This window comes from Coturnix japonica, chromosome 22 (genome assembly GCF_054131305.1).
Source record: "Coturnix japonica strain WE chromosome 22, WE-NBRP24, whole genome shotgun sequence".
Classification (NCBI taxonomy): Eukaryota; Metazoa; Chordata; class Aves; order Galliformes; family Phasianidae; genus Coturnix; species Coturnix japonica.
The window spans coordinates 3,759,048-3,786,066 of NC_140684.1; the positions used below are offsets into that span (position 1 = coordinate 3,759,048).

General features: G+C 42.1%; 2 protein-coding genes across 24 annotated transcripts in view; both read left to right on the forward strand.

Annotated features, from left to right (window-relative positions):
• Positions 1 to 13,782, forward strand: part of PPM1D (protein phosphatase, Mg2+/Mn2+ dependent 1D) — a 27,297-nt gene extending 13,515 nt beyond the window's left edge. For 5 of the 7 annotated variants that reach the window (XM_085521687.1, XM_085521686.1, XM_085521685.1 and 2 more), the window contains 4 exons: positions 94 to 218; positions 8,224 to 8,414; positions 8,677 to 8,919; positions 12,350 to 13,782. In XM_085521687.1, coding sequence (XP_085377813.1) covers positions 94 to 218; positions 8,224 to 8,414; positions 8,677 to 8,919; positions 12,350 to 12,904 — 1,114 coding nt within the window. In that variant the 3' untranslated portion in view covers positions 12,905 to 13,782. Of the gene's footprint in view, positions 1 to 93; positions 219 to 3,244; positions 3,392 to 3,501; positions 3,536 to 8,223; positions 8,415 to 8,676; positions 8,920 to 12,349 lie in introns of those variants that run through there. The other 2 variants (XM_085521689.1, XM_085521690.1) reach the window with 2 other exon arrangements.
• An 843-nt stretch (positions 13,783 to 14,625) lies between these two features.
• Positions 14,626 to 27,019, forward strand: part of BCAS3 (BCAS3 microtubule associated cell migration factor) — a 299,190-nt gene continuing 286,796 nt past the window's right edge. For 16 of the 17 annotated variants that reach the window (XR_014936381.1, XM_085521677.1, XM_015880751.3 and 13 more), the window contains exons 1-5: positions 14,626 to 14,691; positions 15,858 to 15,945; positions 17,970 to 18,024; positions 19,429 to 19,504; positions 21,283 to 21,389. Coding sequence is in view for 16 of the 17 variants with exons in the window: in XM_085521677.1 (XP_085377803.1) it covers positions 15,875 to 15,945; positions 17,970 to 18,024; positions 19,429 to 19,504; positions 21,283 to 21,389 (309 nt within the window). In the remaining variant the exon portion in view is untranslated. Of the gene's footprint in view, positions 14,692 to 14,817; positions 15,188 to 15,857; positions 15,946 to 17,969; positions 18,025 to 19,428; positions 19,505 to 21,282; positions 21,390 to 27,019 lie in introns of those variants that run through there. The other variant, XM_085521676.1, reaches the window with a different exon arrangement.

Genomic DNA, 27,019 nt, shown 5'->3' on the forward strand with positions numbered 1-27,019 from the left:
AGTCTGTATTTGCATATTTAATCTTAAGTCATTGAAACAAGCTTTCATTTCCATTGCTTTTTATAACGCCTGCTCCTTTCTGACGATTTTTAGTGTCATCAACAAGTCTGGTGTGAATCGTGTTGTCTGGAAGAGACCTCGCCTGACTCACAATGGCCCTGTGCGCCGCAGCACCGTCATCGACCAGATTCCCTTCCTGGCTGTGGCCAGAGCACTTGGTAAGTGGCCCCTTGTGTGGGAAGAGAGACATCTGCACACAGCCCACCAGAGCTGAATTATAGCCTGCTCTGCCAAAACATTTAGTTTAGAGGTTATTCAGTCACTTGCTGTGATTATAAGGCTTCCTAAAAGTATGGGCCCTAGGAGTATTTTTAATACAGTGCAAGTTTCACTTTTCAAATGGAGCTGTGTGAGGTGGCATTGGCGAGCAGAGGACTGGTTGTACAACATGCAGAACTTCCATTCTGTTCTGCTAAGGATGGTACTTGGTACTTCCTCTGTATTGCAAATGGAAATGTGGTGATTGCCTCCAAGATGTACAACGTAGTTGGTCTTTCTCTTACTCAGACAGTGGGACTGTGGTTTTTTGCTACATGGTGGTGAGATTGTTCTGCTGCATAGCAACCAGAGTGCTTTCTTTTTGTCTCTTTGTAAATCTGTCTTCTTCAAGACAATGTGGAGTTAAGAAAGGGGTAGAAGTCAGCCTGTGTGCTTTATCTATAACTTGCTATTGCAGTAGTGTTGGTAATGGAAAACTATTTTGAGGAACGCTCTAATTGGGGGGTGAAAATAAACACAACCATGCCTAGCAAGCTTGTTATGAATGCTTTTTGGGCAGTACTTAATAACTTGATCTTTGGCAACTTCTTGCCCACGTGTATTGGTATTTTCTAGCCAGCTGTTTTCCTTAAATTTTACTGCCAAAATCCAGTCTTCTGCTGTTCGCTTTCCTTCCTTTCTCCCTCAGTGAAGAAATCTCTATCCAGATCTACTCAGTATAGGTTAGATTCTATGGAAATATAGTATCATATAGTTTTTTTTTTAACCTGCGAAAACTGCTCTATGACTTAATTTCTTGGCAAGCCTGGTGGTTACGTGATAATGTTGTCAGTGTTCCTAGATCAGCTGGCAGTGTGTCATAGGGACAGTCTGTTCCTGGGACTGTGGTCATCTTGTGATAACTGCATAACCTTAACTGTGTCTTATTTCAGAGGCAGTGATGTGTGGTTTGCATGGATTTGTCTTTGTGTCAAGAACTGTGCAGTGGTCTTACCTTGTAAAAGATACAGCTATAGAGGCTACAGGTGATTGAATGGTGATCTTTTTCATAAAAATTGAAGTTTTCTTTTTCTCTCTGTATCTTTCAAGTCTCACTGTGTATCAGTGTAGGCAAGGTAGCTGCTTATCTTATGGTTAGTAAAACCTACTTGAGAAATTAAGTCCTTTGGAGCTGATAGATGGAGATCTTTGATAGTCATCTACCATGTAACATCACCTTCTTTATCTCTTTTTCTACACAGTGTCTGTGTTTGTAGGTTACAAAATGTGGGTATAGTTATGAAATTAACTGCAGTTCTTTCATTTCTACACTTTTGAATTTGTTGTGTAAAACAAAAAGAACCTTGATGACTTTTGATCCGGTTCCTCTCAGCAAGTTGAACAAAAGGATTTGGCTGGGTTCTGCATGCAGATGGGAATTCAAGGAATGATGCATCTGTTAGCCCCTCTAGTGCATTCTTTCCAGTTATGTGGATGAGGGGGATTACTGGGGAGCTTCAGGTCTGAAGAACAAGAACACTTTGTAACAGTACTTGGTGTCAAAAGTTAGAAGACCTAAAAGACATTGAACACCTAAAAGGGGACTGTGCCCTCTGCAAGTCATGTAGGAGAAACAGATTTACAATGTGATGGTGTTTTGGTATTTGCCTGCTCAGGGAGCCTCCGAAAGCCTCTTTGCATTCCCTTCTGAGGAGGTGTGACAAAGCTCCTGCAAAAAGGAACGCAGCTGCCTTGCTCTGCAGGACCCAGATGGTGCACAGACGCTCGCAGTTTGGAAACAGGATTTAACTTCTTTCTGAGGCCAGCATGCCCCTTCCACTGCTTACAAAAGATCTACCACAACTAAAACCATTTGCATTCAAGCTATTGGAGGCCTGCTCGACCTCTTGGCTGGCTCCCAGGTTGCTACCCTGATTGGCACAGCTCTGCTACGCTGGAGCTTCTCCAAGCTGAGTAGTAACTGGCAATGCTGCCATACTGGTCACCAACACTCTAGTCCATCCCCTCAAGATCTAGCACAGAGAGTCCTCTTGTTAACTCCAAAATTGCTTGTTATTCTTAATAGAAACCCTGTGCTGCAAAGGTCTCAGGCTTATTATGTGGATACTCTTGTTGCTGCCCTGTACCTACAAGGCAAACAGAGCTGTGTATTTATTATCCTTAAAGTGGAAGGTTATCTGATTATTTATTTATTTATTTATTTTGTTTAAGGAAATTTAAAACATAGATGTTTGTTGTGTGAGAGATAGAGAGACAGCTTTTTTCATTAGAACATAATAATTTATGAGAGTTTTCTGGCATCCATAGCTTCATAGTAACTGTCCACTTCATATGCCTGTCCCTATAACAGATGTGTGGTAACTCACATTACTCAGAACCCCTTGTGTAATGCAGGGATATGAGTGTGCAAATTGCTGGGTGCTATACAACCTAAATAATCAGGAACAGGAAGCCATTGTGTAACTTGCTTGTGTGTTTTGAAGAGTGTATGTCATTGCATCATGCATTACTGTCTCTCTGCCACAGATTTGCAACTTGGATTTCTTCCATGTGGCACCCAGGAGGGTTTTTAGACTCTAGTGAGCATGCTTATGAATGTGTGTCTTGAGGGGAAAAGCACTGAGAGAGAAAAGAAACTAACTGTGTGTATATATTGCCTTGTAGTGCTTCGGCTGTGTTAGCTATTTAAATACATTAACTTAGACCTTCAGTTTCTGGGACAAAATGCAGGATGATAAACACGAGGCTGTGACTGAACTTCTGTTCTCACGTGTAGGATCCATTGTGTTAAAAATGGAATGAAGAATTCGGATCTATGGAAGTGAGTTCTGGAGTAAAATCTCTCCTAGCATCCGTAGTGCTTTCAAAGATAGTGTACAAAGTAGGGGAGGTATTAAAAAAGAATAGTCTGAGTTCTCAGTGTCTTACAGTGTAACTTGACGCATCTTCCTTGATTTTTATACAGGTGACAGGCCCACCCCCTTCTGATTTTATTTCTTTGGAGTGCCTCCAAAACACAGAGCTGGCTTTTTTGTATTAACACAAATGTCCTGCTGACCTCAGGAAGGAGCTGTGTACCACAGCAGTGAACTCTCAGTGTATGGGTGGCTGCTGTGAGAGCGTTGGCTGTGGCACTGATGTGGGAGCTGCTTTCTAGAGCACTCTACTGGCTGTGGAATTGCTGTTGTAAAGCTCTCTGAACACACGTGCCATGAAGGAGACTATGGCTGACCTCAAATGATCTGCTTTCATTCTTGTGAGGCTCTAATTCTTGGTGTGCACTTCAGTGTGTGTGTATACAAACATTCAAAACCTGCTGCCAGGTAGAACTGGCTTAGTTGCGTGATGGTATTTGATTAAGCTAGTAAGCAATGTAACACTACGCAGTGTTTCCCAGTTTTACTGATAATGCTTTATATCCATGTACATGTCATATATATGGGTTTCTGCTCTTGTCCTGGAGATGTCTTACTGTAGCTTGTACAGTTTTCTCCACCCTTGAGACAGACTGTGAATGTATTCCTGTACAGAATGCAGAGAATGTGTTTAACTGTGCAGACTAGTGCTGGTTGCACACATAATGTGAAGGCACACATGGATCTGTTTAGCTTAAAGGAGCAATTTTGGGGCTTTTTTTTTCCTGCTGTGTGTGCCTCTTTAGCTGTTTTTAATTTGACACAATAGAAAAGCTCTGGTGATTGTTTCTCCTTATAGGTGGAACTTTATCCAGGTCTGGTTGCTGTGTTGTTTTACCTCTTGTCTTCAGCTGAGCAAATGCTGCCTAGGGATGAATTTGTCATTTGGAGACTGTAATTCCATCTTAGTGTTCTTTTGAAGGATTTGAGGCAAGAAATAACGAGCAGCATCCTGTGTGTCACTTCAGTTTTTCATTTCTGCTTTTGCATCCTACTTCTTGTAGGCTTTTCTCTGACATTTAGGTATTTGTGCCAGGACACACTGATTGTCTCCTCTCTTGCTGTGATTTTGCTGATGTATGAGCAGAGGTGGGTGCTCTTGGTGAGGCTGTCTCATGAGCAGTTCTTAAATCACCTGTTTTAAATGCAACTGTTTGCTGCTGGGGGTATGTCCTCTTGTCTGTGCTTTCCTTCTCCACGTGCTGTTGAAGGTACAATTCTTGCTCCTAAAGGGAACGCTGAAAACTTTTAAACCCTGAGCTCTTCTGGGTAAGTTTTTGCTTGCCGCTACCCTCAGTTTTGTCCCTGTTCCTCAAACTGAACTGGGAGATCATCGCTGGGTTGTAGGAGTGAGACCTCACGTTTAGTCCATCCTTACACTGCTGGGATGACGCCCTCTTGTGGCTGCAGAACCGGATTGCCGTGAGTTTTGGTGAGAACGTTTTCCACCTCAACTCGGCTTTAATGATCTTAAGTGGTTACTGTTCATATCCTCGCTGAGATTTGCCTCCCTGAGAGCGGAGAAAGTGTTCTGTAAGTCTTCTCTGTACTAACAGGCCTTTCAGATGAGTTGTGATTTAAAAAGATCTGGGATTAATCAAACTCGGTTTTCCTCTCTCACCGGGACTTAGAAAAGTAAACTAAATTCCTCTAATAAAACCAAAAGGTATTTTGGTATTCAAAACAACGTGCTCCAGAAATATAAATGAAGGGCTTGATTTATGACCTTAGGATGGACTTAGGCTATAAGGTGCTTTTGGACTTGATCCAATCTAGTCTACTTACGTGATGGGCGTTCTTGTTTATAACCATTAACTTTTCTGGCGCTGGCTGAGTTTCAAGTAGAATTACTCACTATATTTTTGAAGTTAATAGTAAGCAGATAAGGTTGGCTACGCATTTTCGTGTTTATATATCTGGTTACGTGAGTTTCTTGCTCCTTTATTATTTGATTTCAAATACGTGGCACCTTAGAGATGAAAAATATATAACTTATGTGCAGATCTGTGTGTTGATCTGGTTCTAGACACGGCCAAGAAACAGGTGTGATTTTCTTGGAAGGTATAGAAGAAGAAGCTGTATTAATTCCTGTTTGTTTGGAAGAGAAATAGGTGAACTGCACCTCAAAAGAAATGTGGGTGGAAGTTGTTTCAAGAAGAAGGTTGAGTTTTATGGGTGTTTGGTTTTTAATTCAGAACAAAAATAGTACAGCTCAAAGTGAAGCCTGAGAACCTGGGATTCCAGTTCTGTAATAGTAGCCTTTGGCATATCGTGTCATCCTGCTGTCTTGGCTTTCCAGTCTGCTCAGGGGTCACTTGTCTGTCTGCTTGTTTTGGGGTAGGATTAAAGACTTTATAGCATTTTGCAATGCCTGGTGAAAAATACGTTCTGCTTTCTGGTTTAATTTCTTCTCCCTTGTTTCCTTCCAGAATTGTGACAGACAGGGCCCCATGTCAAGTGGCTTCCTCCTGGGTTTGTCATAGATCCCTCAGCCACTGTGGATGCTGTGTCCTCCAGCTGGCTGGAGGAAGATAGATGGCTGACATAAGAATTCAATGCATGCAACAGCTTTAAAAAGCATCAGCTTAGTCTGTGGTGCCCTGCCCTGTTTTAAAAGTAATAATTAAAGAGGCCTCGCCCTGGTAACGTGCTTTGGCCTTTGCTGGCTTGGAGCTGAAGGACCCACAAGAAATAGTCTTTGTGAAGTACTCTATGCAGTACTCTGCTGCCAAGGGTCATTTGTTTGATTCGTCTGTGGTGACACAACTTCTGTAGTTCAGCTCATCTGTTATTTCCTGGGTATTTTGGGTCTTGATAAATGCTGAGTGTGGCTGTAAGTAAATCTCCTGGGGGTACAGCTCTGGGTTCCTCATGTGTCTTCACCCTCCGTGCCATCCAGCAGTTCCTTGTTGTCACAGCCCATTGTAACCGATGTGACGTTCCAGGCTGTCACCCTGCAGAGTGCTCCGTCTCTTGGAGGAAGGCTCTGAGTCACTGGATTGTAACTCAGCTGTTTGCTCAGGAAGAGCAACAGATGGCCGTGGTGACATGTCTGTGGATGAACCAAAATTAAATCGCGTTGGCTTATTTTTATCTGAGAGCAAAGCATTTCTAATCAAAAAATGATTCAGCTAAAAGCATTTGTGGATTTTCCTAAACAAACATGAACAACTCAGCAAATAAAAGCTTGGAAGTTGTCACCACTATTCCCAAGATCTGGCATGATAAGATTCCAGGCTCTTGTTTATTTTATCTGCTGTGCTGATGACAGGCACAATGTGAAGAGCTGTCAGTGTATCAGGGCTTTTTTTTTGTGATTAATGTATAATAATTGCTGTGCTGGAGCTCAGCTCTTCTGTTACAGTATTTATTTTGATCTCGTTGCCAGCTGGCCAGCTTTGTTGGACTCTGTGGAGGAAGAGTGCACCTCTCTATATGTATAAAACAGGGTTGGCTGTTAATTAGTATTTATAAGAAGCATGTGTTTGCTGCTGCAGTGGAGGTGAGTCGGTGCTTTAATGAGACTGGACCATCCACGCTCACTGTGCTGAAGTGGTGTCATTGACTTGAAGTATTCCTTCTCCTGATTCTGGAAATGTCTCTTGAGCTGGTTCATAGCTTAAGGCGAAGCTAATGGAAGGAAGCAGGAAGACAAAAGCTTATTTGTTATCTTAAAGGGATGGTGATGGTTGCAGAATGTGGCTACAAACATGTTTGCTGTAGTAAGTCAAAAGCCCAAGGAAAAGAAACTAATAACATTTTATGGGAGTTTTTAAGCTTCTCAACTTCAACATCTTTGCTAATTTCTACTTCTGTAGCTGTGTGTTCTGCAGTGCTTACAGACAACGTTATTTCTTTGTGGCTTATCACTACAGGAAGCTACTTATGAGCCATTTCTGGAGGTGTTTTTGGTGCTATTTAGTATATTGACGAAAAACAGATGAGGTAGAAGAATCTAGAATGTAGCGTTAGTTTTGTAGAAAGGAAGAGGAAATATTAGTATAACGCCATTCCTGGTTTACAGGCCCAACATAAGAAAAGCTTCCTTGATTTTCATGTATGCCTGGTACATTAAATTGTGTTTGAATTCATTTTGTTGTTCTGTTGGAGTGGTTTTTATCTGGGTTGGTGCGGAGGAAGCAGAATCCAGGAGGTGTTTGGATTCAAACATGGCTGAAGTGACTGGGATTCAGTTCAGGCCACCTTCTCTGCTGGGGTGACCCTGAGCTCATTCACACAGCAAGAAAGGTTTAAAAATAGAAAGGTTCACTGCATGAGGCCTTCCAAGGGAGAGGCTTTAGCTCTCGTTTTCTGCTTTCCCGCTGGAACCCAGGCTCTACTTCTGTTCCTGTGGCTTCCTTCCAACTCCAAAATTTGGCACGTGGTGTTCAGCTGGAAAGTGCTGCATGGCTTTGAAAGTGATGCCGTGGAAGAGGAGAAAGAGGAAAAAAAAGTTTATGATGAAAAGGCTTCAGTCTTTGTTCCTTCTCCTTGGCACCTGCATGGACAAATACACACACAGCAAGAGATGTGTGTGCTTCTGCATTGGCTGAATGGCTGTGGGGGTCTCTGGTTGAAAGGGTGGGGGGGGGGGGGGAAGGAGCAGTTCCACATCCTGATGGAAAGGTTTTGGGTTTTTATTTGTTTATTTTCCATGCATGTCTTTATAGGGTGTGTGGAGCAGCACATCGTCATGGTGTGGATTCAAGTCTAATGCTGTGCGGATGTTGGGAAGAGAAGGGATATTACACAATCTCCCGTAACCTAATTTCAGAAATGGGACTATAATTGTCTCTAGAAACAAACAGCAAAGATTTTGGCCAGTGTTTAAGTTGTACCCAGAACTGGAAAGGCAGATTTTTTTTGCAATAGTTCAACGAAAACCTTAAAATATAAGTGAAAAAATTACATTGCATTCCTATTGGTGACATGAGGCTGCTGGTAGTTGTTTTCATGAGAACCTTTTTGGTTGTTAACAGAATCACATTGTATGGGATATGGCAATTCAGAAGCATGTTCTCTTTGCTAGGTGATCTGTGGAGCTACGACTTCTACAGTGGTGAATTTGTGGTGTCTCCTGAACCTGACACAAGTGTGCACACCATCGATCCCCAGAAGCACAAATACATTATCCTTGGCAGTGATGGACTGTGGAACATGATCCCACCTCAAGATGCAATCTCCATGTGCCAGGATCACGAGGAGAAAAAGTACTTCATGGTGAGGGCAGGGGATATCAGTCACTGTGGAAACTTAACACTGTTTTCCTCATAAAAATTGCTTAATTTGGCACGCATTAAATGTATGCAGCAATGGCATGTGCTGCAGAGGCATGTTTCAGTAGCTTTGCCACAACTTATAGGTGGTGGTAACATGGCTGACAGTGTGCTTGCATGTACTGTCATATACAATGCATGTGAACTCTGTTTTCAATGTACAAAGTGGACCTGATTGCTCTCTCTGTCTGTCTCTGAACATAAAGGGTGAGCACCGCCAGTCGTGTGCCAAAATGCTGGTGAACAGAGCGCTGGGCCGGTGGAGGCAGCGCATGCTTCGTGCAGATAACACAAGTGCCATCGTGATCTGCATTTCACCACTGCAGGATAGCAAAAACAACTTGGAAAACGAAGAAGAACTGTATCTCAACTTGGCAGAGAGTCCCTGCTATAGCAGCCCTGATACCAACGTCATGACGCCCTCCCGCTGCTGTACCCCACCTGTCAAGGTAACTTATTTCTGTGTTTTTAAATGTTCTACATGCCAGATAAATATCAGTCTCCTATTTTGTCTTCAAATAGTAACTTCTCTTTAAGCAGCTTAGAGCCACGTGTAGGAGTTGGGGCAGTGGTGTAGCTGGAGCACTTGGGAACTACTGGTCTGACGCCATTTGATGTTGCTGTTTGCACTGCAGAGCACCAGGCAGTGCCTATGGCTAAATATTGTTTCAGTTGCTGGACAGTAAATTGGCAGCAATTACCTGGCTGTATCCTCATATTGCTCCTAACTCAGTGGATAACGCTTTGCAGAAACACACCTACTTGTAACAACAGTTCTTAACTGAGTTCTGGATGCAAAAGAGTATTGAAGTATGTACATCTCAGAATTGATTTCAGGATACAGTGTTTCTATGATCCTTCAAATCCTAATAACTTATCAGTAATTGTTGATCCTTGTTTACTCTTCAACATGTATAATCATTCTGACTTTATGCATATGAAGTTCAAGCACATTCGAGCAACTTAAAATATGCTATTTTGTAAAGTCAGACTTTGAGATCTCAGACAAAATCAGAACTTCCCTATTGAAAGAGGAGCCAGAAGTTAAAAACCCCAATCAAACCCAACTGATGCCTGTGGAAGTGTTCTGCACTGTGTGGTTGTTATTTAAGTTAATGCACGGGTTAATATAGTCAAATGCACATTGCAGAGAAAGTAAGAACTGCCAATCTGAAAAGAAAACAATCTTCCTCTGGTTGGTTTAATGGCCTTTGTTGAAGGAAAAGACACAATACAAAGTCTTTGTTCGGGTTAGAAATGTTACCCTTTAATATAAAGCAGATCTGCTTTGGAAGCTTTTTTGCCCTAAGAACTAGAATGTAGTTATGAGTGGATGTTTGCTTCAGTAATTACCAGCTGCTCCTGATTTAAGTAACTGTCCTTTGAAGTTCCACAGTATCTTTGGTTAACTGTCCTTGGGGCAAAGTAAAAAAGAAAGCAAAAATTAGAAAGGGATTCCTTAACATTCCCTTGGCACAGACAAGCAGCCAGTAAAATGGTGGGCTCAGCCTCCCTCTCTCCTTGCCTTTCACCCAATATAGAAAAACACATGAAAAGAACCTAAAAAAGAGCCTAAAATAGTGATTGTTTTCTTTTAAATTCTACATATTCCTTAACTGAAGGAGGAAGTTAAGGGGAGGGGGAAAGAAGACATGAAAAATACAGCAATTGAGAATAGTAATTAGCTAAATAATATGTAAATGAATTGATGCATAAAGCTACAGGCAAATACATGATCTAAATTTGGTAATGAATCCTTAAAAACAAACTGGAAAATGAGTTGAATCTTTCTGAAGTGCCTGCAAAGAAATGAGGGATGGTTGGAGATGGTTTAGCAGATCATTGCAGCTCCTGGAGGTCACTGTGGTGTGGTCAGGTCAGCAAAAACAAGCGGCAGCAATTCATCTTTTCTCTCCAGAGAGCGATTAGAAGCACGGATAGCTCGGATTTGTCACAGCTGCTATCTCGCAAAAACAATTAATTTGGAAGTAGATGGGAGAGTAAATTGAGGTTTTCTCAATTAAACAGAAGTATTTCTTAATTGCGCGTGCTTCTGGCAGCTATTACTAATACAAAATTAATCCAATTGTTCCCGAGGCCAGTGATAGGATTTGATTGACTAGGCTGAGAAATGACATTGGTGATTTGTTTAAGGTTTCTGTTTTGTTATATCAGTTGTTAGCAGGCTTCTTGGAGTCCTTTTCTGTCTTAGCAAAGCCTTATCCAATCTCAGTTATTCATCCCAAGCAAAAGATCTTGGCAATAAGAGCTGAAGCGTGAAGTGTCTTGCACAATCAGAAACGTGAAACCTAAATACTGGCTAGAGACATAATGTCAGAAAGGAAGTTGAGCAGGCTTAATAGATCTTGCCAGAGCTTCTCCAACTGCGTTGTCTTTGCTTTCTTATGGCTCCAAACAATACGTGTCTTCTTTCTTGTGTTGCTATACATGGTAAAAATATCACCTGAATGGCTTTACCTATGCATAAGCAGCAACAGAAGAATAATGGGAGTGGAAAACCAAATCTAGGTGCTGGAAACAATTCTGATACTCCTCTTCTGGAGTGAATTTTACTAAACCTGTGCTGAGCAGTCGCAGATCTCTTACCAGCAGTGAGCTGAGATTCCTCTGTTGTGACTTAAAAAGCATTTAATTCTTGATAGGAAATGCACTGACCTGGTCTGATTCATCTGCATGTGCATTTGAGTTTTCAGCACATGAATTTCATAAGGCAGACATCAATAGCTGCCGTACATTTATGGTACGTACCATGGCCTTGAAATTTACTTTTGAAGGACTTAGTGAGTAGCTAGGGATTTCTTCACAATTAAATCTTTAATAAGGTCATAACTCATATCTTCAGGGCACTGTGTAAATACTAATTTTCATAATCCCCCTGTGAACAGTGAAAATAAGCATCGTCCCCATTTTCATCTCAGTAAAACTGAGATCGAGGCAAAAACACTTATCAGAGGCTGCAGGAGGGATCAATGGCTGAAGGCAGCATTAGGAAGCCCCTGGTTCTCAGCATGTTGTGTAAACAGCCTCTCTTCAAAGTATGGAACAACTTTGCTTCATGCAGGGTGGAGAGATGCACTGTGATGAATGGAGCTGCTTCCTTTCCAAGTTGTAAATCATACAACTGGGCAGTAAAGTGTGCTGTGAGGAATCAGAAACAGCAAACAGTTCTGTTTTTTACAATAGCTCCATCCAATGAATCTGTGCTCCACCTCTGTATGCGATCAGCACACCCAGCGTATGAAGAGTTTGTCCATCACCCTCATAACCTAGTTCTGCAGTACCTGCAAATGCCGCAGGTAACAGAGGTCAGGGGACTTCTATTCATTGCTCTGCTTGCTTGGCTGTCTGATGAGGTATGACATTTTCAGAGGTAATGTAGGTGTGCACGTCACAGAATGAGGGAAATCAGATCTGTGTGTTAGCAAATGCCACTAATGGAAACCTAGGACACTGCAGGCACTGCTTTCTCTACGGCTTCCTAAACAAGCAGAAGATGCGTGCTGATTCCTTATGTAACTTGCTTAATAGCAGCAAAAAAGATGTACAGACCACATAAGTCTGAGCAGCTCTCAATGAGCAGATTGTCTGCCATTATGAGACATTTGCAAACTGAACAATGGGAGTAAATGCTTTTATGAAGTTGTGTGCACAAAGTGCCAAGCTGACATGCACAGTCTGTATCTCTTTCCATCTCTCCATTCCTGCCTCTCTGGGGAGAAAAGGTTGTCCTGTTTTGGAGCACAGTTTCTCAGTCTCTAATAAGGTTTAGAAATGTTTGTTTTACTGTTTTCACTCTCAAAGGATAATGGAGGTAAAATTATTATATTTATGCTTAAGTATATTTTTCTTTCCCCTCAGCTTTTAGAGGATGATCCGTGGCCACGACTGAATGCTTCTGAGCCCGTTCCTTCCCTCATGCATAGCAACGTGATCTCAGAAAAATACATCGAGCTGCCAAATGAGATTGCCAAAAGCAATTTAACTTCATCAGGAGCAACACTGAAGGATTCAGGTCCACAGGACGAGAAGTGCAGCAAAGCGTTGGCTTTGAGGATACAGGAATCCTACAGTAATGGTTTGTCAGTCAGTCTGTCCCCATCCAACTCTACAAATTCAGGCATGGACCAAAAAGGCTTAAAGGTGTCTCCTAACGGCCAAACAAAAGCCCAAGACGCAGAGAGGACACCCACAGCAAACTTTAAAAGGACATTAGAAGAATCCAATTCTGGTCCGGCTGTGAAGAAGCCGAGACGCGGCCTGAGCCGAAACATGGGTGTCCCAGCAGAGGGCATTTCTACAACGCCACAGCGCAAGAACTCAACCAAGCTGGCCATGCGGCGCAGTCTGCGCGGCCAGAAGAAGCTCAGCAGTTCGCTCTTCCACCCACCCAGGAAAGCTGTCTGTGTTTGCTGAAGGGCATCTCGGTAGGGGAAGCGTCTTTTATTCAGAAGGGGGAATTTTCAAGTTGGTGCAGAAGTTTGAAATTCTTCCCGTTTTATCTTTTTATTTTAACAAATAGAAACTCTTTTTGGTACCCACCAGCTTTTTCCCAGCCTTGTACTTCGCTTGTACCATAACTGTGAATTTTGTAGATGTGTAGGGTAAAAGTCACTGTAAAATGTGTGTAAATTTGTATTCCTTCATATTAACGTAGTCTTTTATTTTCTGCCTTGTCTAACTGTTAAAGCGGGGCTAAACCTTAAGGGAAAAAAAGTCTTTTTGTTTTTGTTTTTTTTTAGTTAATTTCCTAAAGTCTTGACTTTGTACACGCTTCTCGCGATGGGAATTTCACAGCTTTTTTCACTGAAGTAAATTATTGAACAGAATGGAAGATATGTATTTTCATAGTATGATACGTCCCACCTGGAGTGTCTTTTAGAGAATACCCTCGGTCTATATTTTGTTTTTAAAGCTTCGATTTCTCTACTCAGAACCGTATGTGGAAGCAGATGTCGAGCTGTGCTTTATGCAGCTCCACATCCCTTTGTTAATTCAAATACTATGCAGTCTCTGACCTAGTTGCATTTTTGTAACGTTGATAGTCAAAAGATTTAGCAAAAAATAATGGTGTGTTTTTAAATCTCCTCGTTCATTCACTAAAGCCATTCCCCATCCCTGTGCTCAGTGCTGCCATTTCTCCTTGTTGTTCATGGCGGAGCTGTGAGTTCTCTGCTGTTCCAATGGCCGTGGTGCTGCTCTACCCTTCAACATTCAGTTCTTAAGTTATTTTCTGACAGTTTCAATATGTGGACCATGTGTACGTTCACCTCAATAAACAGTGACAACTCAAACCGACTCCTTTTTGCCTTTTATAATGTACATAAGCTGGAAATACAGTTACAGCTCCATCCTTCCATGTGGAACCACCTTACACAGGGCTTCCTTTGCAGTGTAATGATGCAGGTTTGGTGTTTTCCTCTTGGTGTGTTGGTAAATGGCAGCTCTGTGCTCTTGGAAAGGGCTGACAATAGCAGGACACGGGAAATGGTTTTAAGTTAAAAGAGGGAAGATTTAGGTTGGATGTCAGGGGGAAGTTCTTCACTAGGAGAGTGGTGAGGCCCTGGAACAGGCTGCACAGGGAGGTTGTGGATGCCCCGTCCTTGGAGGTGTTCAAGGCCGGGTTGGACGGGGCCCTGGGCAACCTGATCTAGTAAAGGTGTATGTTTGGTGGCCCTGCCAGGCAGGGGGTTGGAACTACATGATCCTTGAGGTCCCTTCCAACCCGGGTCATTCTGTGATATTCTGTGTGCTCTCAGCGTTTCTCAATGTGGAACCAAAGTCTCGGTGCTCTGATGCTGAGGTGATCTCAGGGCCCCATTCCTTACACTGCCCCCCCCAGGGTTCCGGCGGGAACGTAAACACGGCGCCTTCCCGCCACGTGACGCGTCACCCGCGGCCCCGCCCCCACCCACGTGCGAGGGAGCTGCGCGGCAGCTCTCGCGAGATCTCGATGTAAACAAAGCTGGGGGGGGGGGCTGAGCTGCTCCGCTTCAACCCAGCTTGGATGAGCGCAACCGAACCCCGCTCCCTGTGCGCCCCGCCTACTTTGGAGAAGAGGAGAGCTGATTGGTCGGCAGCGAGGAGCAACCCGCCTTCGGGGTCATCTGATTGGCTGGCGGTGTGAGGTGCGCTCTGTGTCACTCCCCGTGAGGGTCCTAAACACTGTCAGTGAGGAGCCGGGCTGAGGGGCGAGGCGGCAGGTGAGTGAGTGAGTGAGGGTGTGAGGCGGGAGGAAGGAGCGGTGTGTGCTTATGGCGAACGGGGAGAGCGGGCGGTGAGGGCTGAGGGTGGGCCTGGGCTCTGGGGGGGTTGGTGAGGGTGAGAGCGGGGCTGTGAGGCCGGGCAGGGGCCGGGGTGCTGAGAGAGAGCGAGGGGCCGTGGTGGGGAGCGGGGCGGCCGGGGGCTGCCAGTCTATGGGCCTGTCTACCTGCCTGTCTGCCTGCCGACCTGCCCGGGGCTGCGGCCTCGGAGCTTGGGGGGAAGCCGGGCTGTCGGAACGCCGAGCTGTGTGTTGCTCGGTCGCTGTGCGGCCGGCTCAGCGCTGTGGCCCGCTCTACCGCCCGCGGCTCGGTTCATTCAGCCCCCGGTGTGACGGTGATGGGGCGCGGTGTGTGTGATAGAACCGAACCGGACCGCTGCCATTGTGGAGGGTTAAGGCTGCGAAGTATGGCGAGAAGCTGATAACCCACCTCTTCTGTGAGTCTGTGTTGGGAGTTTGGCTTTGTTTGTCATGGAGCTCTTGGCTCGGGGCTGGAGTTGTGTCTGGTATCTCTGGTGTCACACAGGTGTTGTTTGCTGTTAGGAAAGTGTTCAGAATTCCAAGGGCTGAATTACATTCCTGTACTTTGCAGGAGGCGCATTGATACACATTGATAGCAGGATTAGGGGAAATGGTTTTAAGTTAAAAGAGGGAAGATTTAGGTTGGATGTAAGGGGGAAGTTCTTCACTAGGAGAGTGGTGAGGCCCTGGAACAGGCTGCCCAGGGAGGTTGTGGATGCCCCGTCCTTGGAGGTGTTCAAGGCCAGGTTGGACGGGGCCCTGGGCAACCTGATCTAGTAAAGGTGTATGTTTGGTGGCCCTGCCAGGCAGGGGGTTGGAACTACATGATCCTTGAGGTCCCTTCCAACCCGGGTCATTCTGTGTTTCTGTGATACCAATAGATGATAGAATCTATCTATATTTTATTTTCTAAAATAGATAGAATCTAATTTTTAAGAGCGCCATGAAGGTGTGGTGCCTTATGGGTTGAGTAACTTGAGTTTCCTTCCTTTAGAGGTTCTCATAATCCTGAAAACGATGACAAGAGCTGGATTGCAAGCAGCCTTCATGCAACGGATTGTTACTAAGTGGGAATGTTTCTTACAGGTGTCTGCAGAGAAGCAATGGCGACAGAATCCCCGCGCCGCCCCAGTCGCTGCACTGGAGGAGTGGTGGTCCGCCCGCAAGCTGTCACGTAAGAATGTTGTGGAAGAAATGGCCTGATAGGGGAATGTGTTCTGTGGTCTTGCACGTGAAGCACCTTGCCCAAACTCTGTTTCAAAGCCCCCTCTGAGAGCTTATGTTGACAGGACGTTTCTGTTCTGTTCAGTATTTCCCAATCAAAGGAAGTAAGCAGGTGTTGCTTTCTTGTCTCCTCGGCCTCTGCAGGTCAGACAGCCTCACTGAATGAGGCTCTCACCAGCCTTCAGAGCTGTGCAGCTTAAAGATGAATACAGATATAAACTCTCATGGAGAAAATTATACTGAGTGGCGTGTAACTCCCTGCAGAGTTCTGCCTATGTTAAACTAAATTGTTAGAAACAGGAGATGGTAGAAGACTATAGAGAGAAACGGTGTATAAACAGATCTGCTTTGAACTCGATTCTGTAATGGATTTTAAGGCTCCCAGTGTTCAGTGTTCTGTGTGTTTTTAGTTTGTTGGTTTTTTTTTTGTTTTTAAACAATTTAAAGAAACTTTCATGGTTTATTATTTTTTTTTTCCTACATTATGAAGAATTTACCACATATATAATAGATAAAACATTTCCCAAACACCAGCGTTGTTTCTTGGTGTGATATAGGGGGGGAAGAAGCCACCCTGGTACTCATTTAACAGACTGAAAAACAAAGGCATTATGACTATCGCTGGTAGGCATTCACATGAGAACTTCAGTCACTGTTTAATGCTACACCTGTGAGATGTTATTGGTAGGTAACAAAGGAAGGTACACAAAGACAGTTTTTGTGACCTACATAAGTAAAAGAAGGATCAGCCCTAGAAAACCACACCTTATTTGTGAGGCATTTACTTAATGCAGTGGGACAGTCTCCATTGATTCAGCCCTCCCTGGGTTGCTGAACAAAGCCTGGTTTTGCCATTGGTTGATTAAGCTTTCAGAAAGTCTTGTGGTTTTGATTCATGGTTGTTTTCAGAGAGGAGTCCAGTCCTTAAGTTGATTGGGGTGTTGCAGCTTTTGAAGTATCTTTGGTGCCCTTGTTTGGGGGAGAGCATTTCAGTCTTAACCTACTGAAAGCTCCAATGTAGAAGAATTTACATGGTTTAAGAAGCACAAAGTGCACACCTTTGGCTATCAAGACCCCTTAGTTGCTTACTTTTTCCTTCTTGCTCTTAGAAACCTTGCAGTAGTGCATGAAAAATACCTGGCAAAACAAAAAATGTGGGAGCTGCCAAAGCTGTTGGCTATGGAGGAAGTTGCTTTCTGTTTGTTTTTGAGTCTCCAGACTTTATGAATATAGATTTGGTTGCCAGAATATTTCAGAATTACACATTTCTGAAAGCATGGACTTTCTATGTAGTTTCAACGCTGTGTGATGAACTCGGCCAACACTGTGCTTTGCTCAGCAGTTACACAAGAGCCTCACCACTCATGCAAGGATAAGCTAATAAAAATGTTAGTTTAAATGTAGCAGATCCAGTATATCTTGCAATATATCCTATTCATTGCTGCTAATGAACTTCCAAGAAGGAGTAAGTTCTTCAAGCTGTAAAATTGGAACCTTGCTCATCCTGGTTGGGTTTTGGTTCCGCCCACTGTTGTTTCCATTTACTTTGTCATTGTACATAGTGTACCTGAGGTCATAAAGTTTACAGGCCCCACAAGGGAAGCTCCAGCCCTTGCTGTAAGCACTCTTATATGGCATAAGATCCAGTTCAAGTAGAAAAACACTGAGAAGTGATTTCCAAAAGCCTTTTTTGCTCTGATTATTCTAACGTGGAGTACATGGTTTCCTCTGTTATGTTTTACGCCTTTTCCTGAGCAGCTGTTTCATGAATAGGTATCAATTCACATTTAACATACTTTTAGGTCACTTTGTGTATATGTTGTCAGTGTGTGACAGCCTATTGAGTAACTACACTGCATCCTTAGTAATTTTCTGTGTTGTCGTGTTTGTTTTCTCTGTCAACGCCTTATTTAATATATCCCTAACCACTAATGGACTCCAGTAGTAGTGAAAAATTCTCCTTCTGTTTTCAAGGGAGCAGTCATATATGGAAAGTGTTGTTACTTTTCTTCAAGACGTTGTGCCACAGGTATGTGCATGTCTTAAAAGCTGTCTTTTCAGTAGCGAAGCAGAAGTCTGCCTTCTGCTTTCTTCCTTTCCCTTTTTGTCTTCTTTTGTCCCTTTTTGTTCCTTCTGTGGAGAAATACAGTGCTTCTGGTTTTGTAGTTTTCACAGGTAGCAGCAGCATGAAATGGTCATTTCTGTATTGCTCCTGGGCCTCTCAATAGCAGAGGGAAAGCAGTGTTGGAAGGCTGCAGTCAGTAGTGAAGTGTTGCAGCTAATTGCCCATAGCCTCAGGAAACTCTCTTAGTCATTCAAATAAGAACCATCTTGGATAACTGAAGTCATGAATTTTTTTAATGGTAATAATAATAATAAGAAGAAATCCCCTTGCTGGTATTGGCTTGTGAAATGCATTTTTGGACTCATGGTCAAAATTAAATTAGTCAAACTTTCATTTAAAAGATTGCTACGTTCCCTATCCCCCCCTTCCTGCCTTTGCTTTTCTCTCTGTAGTTAAAGGGTACAGTCTGTGTTTTATTGTACAAATCAGTTTGCCTTGGAAACATGGAATGTGATCTGTTTGGAGAAGTAATACCCACACTTACTTTTTAAATCTGCATTTTTAGCTTGTGTTATTGCTTTTCTGGCATGTATAAAGTGATTATATGGTCTCTTTTCATATTTATTCCAATATATTGCACTGCATTTTGCCCTAATTCATTTGGAAGTGATGGTATTTCTACTGTAGCTCACATTCTTAATACCACACTTTCTCCTGAGAACTGTAAAGCACACAGGTTGGAAACACTGCAAGTCTCCTTCAGAGTTTCTTTTTGCATCTCATCTTATGGGAATTTGTAGAACGCAGAACTGAAACGCAGATTTGTTTTACTGGAATTACAGCTTATTCTTTTAAAATGGCTGTATTAAAGATGTCACGCATGTAATTACAACGTGTCAGTAAAATAAACTGTAGTAAAAGTGTTTCTTTCTTCATTTTTGCTTACAAAGCATTTAAATGAATAAAATAAGTTTTAAGAATAAAAATGCTTCTTGTGAGAACCCCTGATGTTGCTCTTAGAAGCAGTGTGCCACTGCTAGAAGTTAAACATGGCAGAAGTCACTCTATTTTAGCCTGACTAAATGGCTGTGGGTCCTGTAGCATTTCTGACCTGCTGCACAGGGTTTATTGCTGTGTGTGTCTGCTTCAGTGAGTGATGTTAGAACTTTGAGTTACACCCAGCATGCTGCGTGTTGATCATGGACTCATTCCTCTTAGAAGCAAAATGTCACAGTAATACTGGCTGTGACTGTAAGGTACAGGTATACCTGTTTATTTATTAACTTCATAGTCTCTTCTGTGTTCTATACAGGGAGGAAAAAATGGGTGTTACATTTTCTTATTTTGAGCCTTTTGCTTTTTGCCCAGGCCTACAGTGGTACTCCTCCAGCAGAAGAAAAGGAGAAGATCATATGGGTCAGATTTGAGAATGCGGATTTGAATGGTACGGTTGCATTTCTCTCTCAGTATGTAAATACTTTTGTTCAGTACCTTCCAAATGGAACAGATAGGCCCTGCTACTGCATCTAAAGGCAAACTAGCTCTTGCTTAGGAAGAAAGGCAAATAATAAAAGATCCTATTCTTTTCCTTATGATAGTTGAAGACAAAGCAGAGAACTGAATTTATTTTGACCACTGTTTGGTTTTAAAGCCAGATTATCTAACTGCAGATCCAGTCCAAGACCTGTGTGTATGTCCATTGATATGTATAATTCATAGCAACCTAGGAAGGGTGAATGGTTAGGGAGAAAGATCAGGAGATTCTATGATTTCCTTCAGGTAAATGGAAGCAATGTCACAACATATTCTTGCAATGTAACTTACTGCTTGTAGTGTGTCTCAGTAAGTTGTCAGCTAGAGCTGCTGACTGGCAACTGCTCTTGGGCATCAAGAAACAATGGTAATGGCCACAGGCTTTTGCTAAGAGCGTCAAGTAAAGTACATATCCAGATGACATGTATTTCACCTCAACCCATCCCAATTACGTTTTCTGAACGAGGAAGATTACTGACTGAGTGGGAAGTGGTTGAATGCTGCTGTTGAGTATCTTGCCCGAATGGACTAACCACTTTGCAGTTGCTTGCAGTGTAAAGTACAAGTGGCTGCTGTAACTGGGGAACTAAGAGATCTGCATTCCTGATCAGGCTTTTCTGGAGAGTGCAAGAGTTGGCTTTTCCAGAGAACTGCTGTTGTCTGCCATCTTCTTTTCCTGTCTATAGCACTGTGATAAAGGCTTATTCTGGTCTTATATGAAGTAGTAGCTATAGCCAGAGCCTTGATGGGGAATTTTCAGACCCTCCTTGAGGTTAATAGGGAAGATTGTTATGTTTTCCAGCTGTTGAAATGGCACGGAGGCTGGCAGTTCATAAATTCATGGTTCTTAGAACAAGAAAAGTCCTATAATCTCATGCAGGGTATTATGTCCAGCTTTAGGCTGTCAGAATTTGTTTCTTTGTGAGCTCCTTGTCCTCTTCTGTTTATTTTTAAAAGTTCTTGGCCATTCCCTCTTTCGGGCCCTTTCTACAGCAAATTGAAAATGCTTTACAATATTTTTCACAATCCTGTATTTTGTCTACACTTACCTTTATGCAACGTAATGTGTTTGGACCTGAACTTATCTTATTTCAACATCCTGAATGTTTTTCCTCTCTTTCTTTGATGCTTACATATTTGCAGGGATCTTTCATCCATCCATGGAAGTAGAGTTCTGCAGGGCCATAGTCAAGAAAGGCTCAATTTTCTTGTTATTATGTTCTGAGGCACTTTTCTTCCTGTGGATTTCCTTCTTTTCAGGAGGTTGATGCAAAGATTAGTTGTACGGTATTTAGGAAGAGCTTTGATCAGTCCGTATGTTTGTAGCAGTAGAATGTGTTAGTTAATTTTATTGGTCTTTTCTCCCTTTTAAAAGTTTGCTGCATTATATTAATCACAGCAGCGAGTTATGGAAGTTCTAGGTGTATTTTGTGATAGCTCTTGTTTAATGAAGGATGTTTTTCTCCATCGTTTGTAACCTCTCTGTGAAATTTTAATAAATCTATTATGCTTGCCTAAAAGAATGCATCTCAATGTTGTTTCAACATAAAAAATGTGATCCACATCGCTTTGCCTTTAATTACAAGAGCAAAAACATTCACTGGGGAAACGCTATGTAGTATAGCTGGTGATAACCATGGCTGGTCCCAACCTGTTAACCAATGGCTTTGCTCTTCAAACCCAATTTAGATACATCAAGGAATATGGAGTTTCATGAAATACACAGCACTGGGAATGAACCACCGTTACTGCTAATGATTGGATACAGTGATGGAATGCAAGTCTGGAGCATACCTGTAAGTACCAGCTAACTGCTCTTCTGTGGTAGAAGTGCTTTTGTTTGTGATGGAGTGCTATTGCCTTAACATCTTAATTTTTCCTGTTGGAGTGGTTAAAGCCAATGTTTACCATCAGTACTGTATGAAGTGCATTTATCGTGCTTATGTTAAGGTGTATCCTGAGCACAGATCAAACTCTCAAATTCATGGACTTGTGGATCTGAGCATTTTTTACATATGATTTTTTGGATGAATTTTTAGAGTCTAATTGGGAGCAGCATCTGACATTGTGCAGCATATTCTATCTTGGACAGACAAATCTTTTTAACTTAGGGAAAGGAAAAAAGGGTGGAAAAATATGAAGAGAATCTGTTTGTCCCGAGAATGCGAGTATGACAGCATTAAATGGTATTTTACAGTCACAGTGTTTGTCATGTACGTGATTTGCAATTTTAATTTTATTAAAGTCTGTGTGTGCATATGGGTTTGATTTTATGCTGTCATACACACCCTGCAGGTTGTGTTTCAGAATGGTTTATGAGCACATGGTCTTAATTTGGGGAATTTACCCCAAATTTCTTGAACTGTAGAATAAAGTTTAATACAGTAGGTCATAAAATTCTTAACTTAAAAAAAAATATCGCTCGTAACACCTTGTCCTTCAAAATAATGTAGTGAGGATGGAGTTCTTTCTCTTCATAAAATATAAGGCCTTTTTGAAATATATATATATATATATTTCTGTGTTTTGTATTGCTTTGCTGTGTAAAAAAGGTTTGTATACCAGTAGCTTAGATGGTAAAACAGAAAATGCTCTTATTTTGTACACCTAAAAGTCTAGTTGAGTTTCTGAGGGTGTGGGAGAGCTGACTTTTTCCCTTCTTCATTTTGCATGTTGTTAGCTGGAGCTGAGGAAGGAAAAACTGCTGAGCTTTTGCATTTAAAGGAGGATTTAATAGAAAGAAGGGCCTAGTAAAACTTTAACGGCAGTAAAGAATAATTTGGGAACTTCTATCTGCTTGTGTGTCTCGAGAAATTGTGGCTAAATCTGAATTTCCTGGCTTTATATTTGGATTTTGCCTTCTACTAGAGTTAATTTGAATGCTAAAAATTGTTCTACACTACAAAATTAGTTTTCTGCAAAGTTCTGAACACTGAGCAGGTTATTAATAATGTACAGATCGTGAAACAGATTATTAAAATGCTTCAGAAACATTGCTTTGTTCTTCCAAGTGTGTTACAGAAAGCAAACATTAGGTGTCAGTAAGATACTGAGCTAAGGGAGGAAACAGAACTTCAGCTGTACTCAGACTTCCACTGCAAGTTGATCAATTAGTTAAAGGCAGTGGGTAGTCGCTAATGTTTAAGCAAAAGAATTTGTGCAAAAGATCTTAGTTTGTGCTGCTGAAGTATTCTTGCCCACATGCGATGTTTGCTGACAGACGTATGGGATGCATTCTGTTGGCAATGGACTTGTTGAGGGCACTGTGTGATCAGAAATGCTCTGTGTCTGACAGTTATAGGCAAGTTTTTGTTTTGTTGTGCCATTACTTTGTGGTTAGGTGAGAGTTCAGTGTGTCCCTCTTAAGTGACTTTCTTTGTCAAAATGGAAGCTTGTGTTTGTGAAAGCCACCTATATCAATGCTCCTGAGAAATTGAACGTGAGATGGCATCTTATATGTATAAAGAAAGCAAGAGCGAAAGAAGCGGCATGTCTCAATTCTTTGACACGTGAACAGATTGTGTTCAGTGTAACCTGAATGTTCTGCATTAACTGCCTGCATTTGAGCTCTTACCGCATGGTTCACTGCAGTAAGCATGAAATAATTTGATGGATCTTACTAACAAATGAGGAGTTGAACTACTTCACGTTTATTCTGACTTATGTGGAATAAGTGTGCTCCCTGGTTCTGACAGGTAGGCAGCACGGGGTAGCTTAACCATGTTTCCCTGTGGGAAAGGTCTGTTTTCTTCTCTTGTATCTGAATAAGCCACAAGGGAGGCGAATGAATGCCTGACGTGACCTTCTGCAGGAGGGCTGCTGGTCAGTGTAGCCAGGTTGTGTTTTCCTGGTGTTTAACTTCATACAACTTCTACATTTTGATAGTATTTCTTCTTTTAGGAAGAATAAAGAAACTGAAATTGCAAGAAACTTAGTGCATTTCATTTTTTACAGAGGTTTTTTTCATGGGTTGGGGGGTGGAAGTCTGATGAAACAAAAGGAAATTGCAATTATGGAAATACTGTACCGTCCGTTTTACAGATGTGAGCTGCAGAGGCAGCACGTTGCTTTGTCAGCCCTTATTTGTTTAACCTGTGAAATTGGGAAAGCACATCTGAGGGGGGAAGCGTCGTCCTGTGCAGTGCTGCGGTTTGTGTGTGCTGGTGGAATGCCAGTGCTGCAATGGATCCGCCGTTAGCAGCACGGACTTGGACGGCTTCTCAGGTTGATAGTCTTTGACATCAGTTTTTAAATATCTTCTCAGATCTTATCTTGTCTGATAAGCTTGGAGGTAACACAGCCTGTATTTATCCGTGTTTGTGTTTCTCCATCTATTTCTTCCTTACTTAGTCCAAGTAAAAGAAAATCTGGCAGTTAAGCGACTGACTTAATAGTTAGGGTGTATTTGACAGCACTTCTTTGTGTCCTTTGGTACTACGCAAATGTATTTTTCTTCTCGATCGTGCCGAGTACTTAACTCGTTATTACACAACGTTATTCCAGTTATTAAGAATAAAATAGAATCTCCATAGTTTAAAAACCTTTCAGCCTGAAAAAGCAACAATTTGACATTTCTCTGAAAATCTGCTTAGTGCGGCTATTATCTGTAGCATTGTGCTATTTATTCGTACAATTGAACCTCTATTCAGCACTTAATAAAATAATGTGTTGCAGGCAGTCGGGTTTGTGTCTGAGTGATTATGAAGTGTTTATGACAGCTCCTAAGCTGACACTCGCCGTAATGGTGTTACATTGACTTCTGAACACCTCGCAGGCTGCCTCCAGGAGTGTGTGGCTCTTTGCAGTCTGAGTGCTTTCACATTAACATCTCCTTGGAGTAAGATCTTTGACTACAGAAGTGTTACTTGCAAATGGAAGATACCATTAGGGCTGCTTCAAAGGGCTGGAATAATGTTTGGACTGCTGGGTGCTGAAGTAACGGCTGGGGTTTTGAAGTGCAGCGTCTCAATCTGTATTGCATAAGAAGCGGAAGGTGTCCGTCCAAGGGACTTTTCTTTGATCTTTGTTTTGAAATGGGGATGGGAAGGTTAAAAGTGCTCTTAAAATATGCCTCACTGAGTGGGGGAAAATCTGGGAATATACAAAAGTATGAGTAGAAGTTCCTATTTGATAATTGTGCCGTGTACTTTCTTGTTTTATTTGGACTTTGTTTTTCCCTCGCTCCCAGTTTCACGTTTCAAATACAGTTGGAACTGGTTGTTGCCTAATGTGGTTTCCAAGTATCTGTTCTAGATGTTCCTGCTCAGCGAAACTCATGTTGGCTGCATTTGTGGCAGATAATTTTTTTTTTTTTCATTGTATGCTGGAAGTTTCAGAAGTAGAAAATCAACTTAATGGTTCACATTACAATTGAAAAACAAAAACCCTCCTATGGAGCTCAGGTTGAATAAAGTAGAAAATGCCAAGGGAGCTCTTGATAATTATGGCAGCTGTATGTATAGCAAGCTGTGAGAAATTAAGAAATGTTTTGTTTTTACGCTCATTGAGTGACTGCAGACCTGATGGTGGTTGTTTCATTCACGTCATAACCTGCACTTGTGGGAGAAAAAGAAAAAGCACATGGAAAGAACTTGAGAGAGATGCTGAAAGAGCGTTCCATGGAGCTGTCCTTGGGTGGAAGCTGAGATGAAGGCTCACGGATGCAGTTTGTCCCCATGTCCTGCCTCTGCCTGATGCAGTCTGTGCTATTCATGTCTTTGTGCAGAAATGAAGCCATTAAAAAGAAACAAGAACTGTCTCCCAAATTAGAATTTCACAGGCAGCCTGCAGTCTGATTGTGCTGAAGCTCCTTGAAATGTATGACAAATAAAATGAGAATGTTGAGGACATTGTAACCATTACTGAGCTTTCAGTGCTTTTTAAATTGAATTTGTATCGTTGCAATTTTAAATGATAGATGCAGTTTGGTCACTTGAGAAGACTTGTGTAACACTCTGCACGTTGAAGTTCTCATAACTTATAGATAATCAGATGTTTTGAATGAGGAGGGTGATGGCTTCAATTCCTGAACTGAAAGAATTCTTTATTTTAGGTTCTTTCTCACTCTATCAGCAAATAACCAGTAGGACTCTATCCCAGCACGATTATGTCCAGAAGTATTTTGTGGTGGTTTCAGTCATTGCGTATTAGCATGTTATATTGCTTTGTTAAAGGTGTATATGCTTGGAACTTAAAACCACAGCAAAACAACAAACAAATTGGTGCTGATCTTCCATTTGCCCTGTGACATTTTATTAATATATTATCAGTTTACTTTTCTACTGTTGCGCAGTATTTTAAGCATTGGGTTTCAAACTTTGCTTCTGTTTGGTGTACCATGTGAAAACCATTTTCTACGGTTGGAAACTGTTAGATACCCTTAATGTGAACAAAACCATCTTTGTTCTTATTTTTTTTCTTAATGGGTGCAAACTGGTGTGCTCCAAACAATACAGCTCTGTCATCAAAAATTAAACAGTGCTCCGGATTCCTGGTAGGATGTGTTTTAAGCATTACTTCAAAATGTCCACATGGAGGAGAGGGTTCATCTTGCTCTTGCAGTCTGTCCTGATTGGAAGTGAACAATGAAGCCTTCACTGGGGGCCACGTTTCAGATCGTTGTGTTCTTTGCTTGCTGCCTCCCATGTAGGTCTGTGGTTTGTGGTCTGGTACTGGGTGCTGTAGAAGCTGAAGTGTGCTATTGGACCAGCTTGGAGCCATCATCTTGGATCCACTCTTTCACAAGTACCTGATGCTGCTTTTATAGCATAATATCCAATTCTTGAAACCTGTTTGGAAATATTCTTGGCTTGTGGAATGGGAAAGAAAAACTTTTAAGAGCTTTGAAAGCTGCCACAGGGACTCGCTACTTAGCTGGATGAAATCCAAGATGGCAGCCGCAGCCTACTTTCTTCACAGGTGCTTTTTGAAGAATTTAAAGCTCTGTTTTCAGTTCGTGAAGTCTATTTATATTTTGTCTATGATCATGAGACTGTGTGGCTCAAGGGTCTGGTAATGAGGGATATGGAGCCTTTTACCTTAGACTTGCCAGCCCACATCTTGCACAGTGTGGCAGTGACAAAGCTGTTGGCCATTCAGCATTGTTTAGCATATGTTGACTGTAGTTATTTGTCATGCTTTGATTCTTAGTGCAGTATGTGTCCCGTTTGAGGGACAGGTTGGCTGTCGTTGTCAGCTGTCTCAGGAATGAGATAAGGCCTGAAGAGGCAGGAAGATCAATATACAAAATCTCTCAGCCCTGAAGATGCTACTTTCAGCCAAGAGCGATACACGTGGCTTCAACAACAGTAATTGTGTTCTATGTGCTACATAGAAGAAAGGGTGTCTTATATGAATGGTGTTAGCGTTAACTGCAGTTAATTCTGAATTGTGTCGGATTGCAAATAGCAGAAGCTTCTGCAGGCAG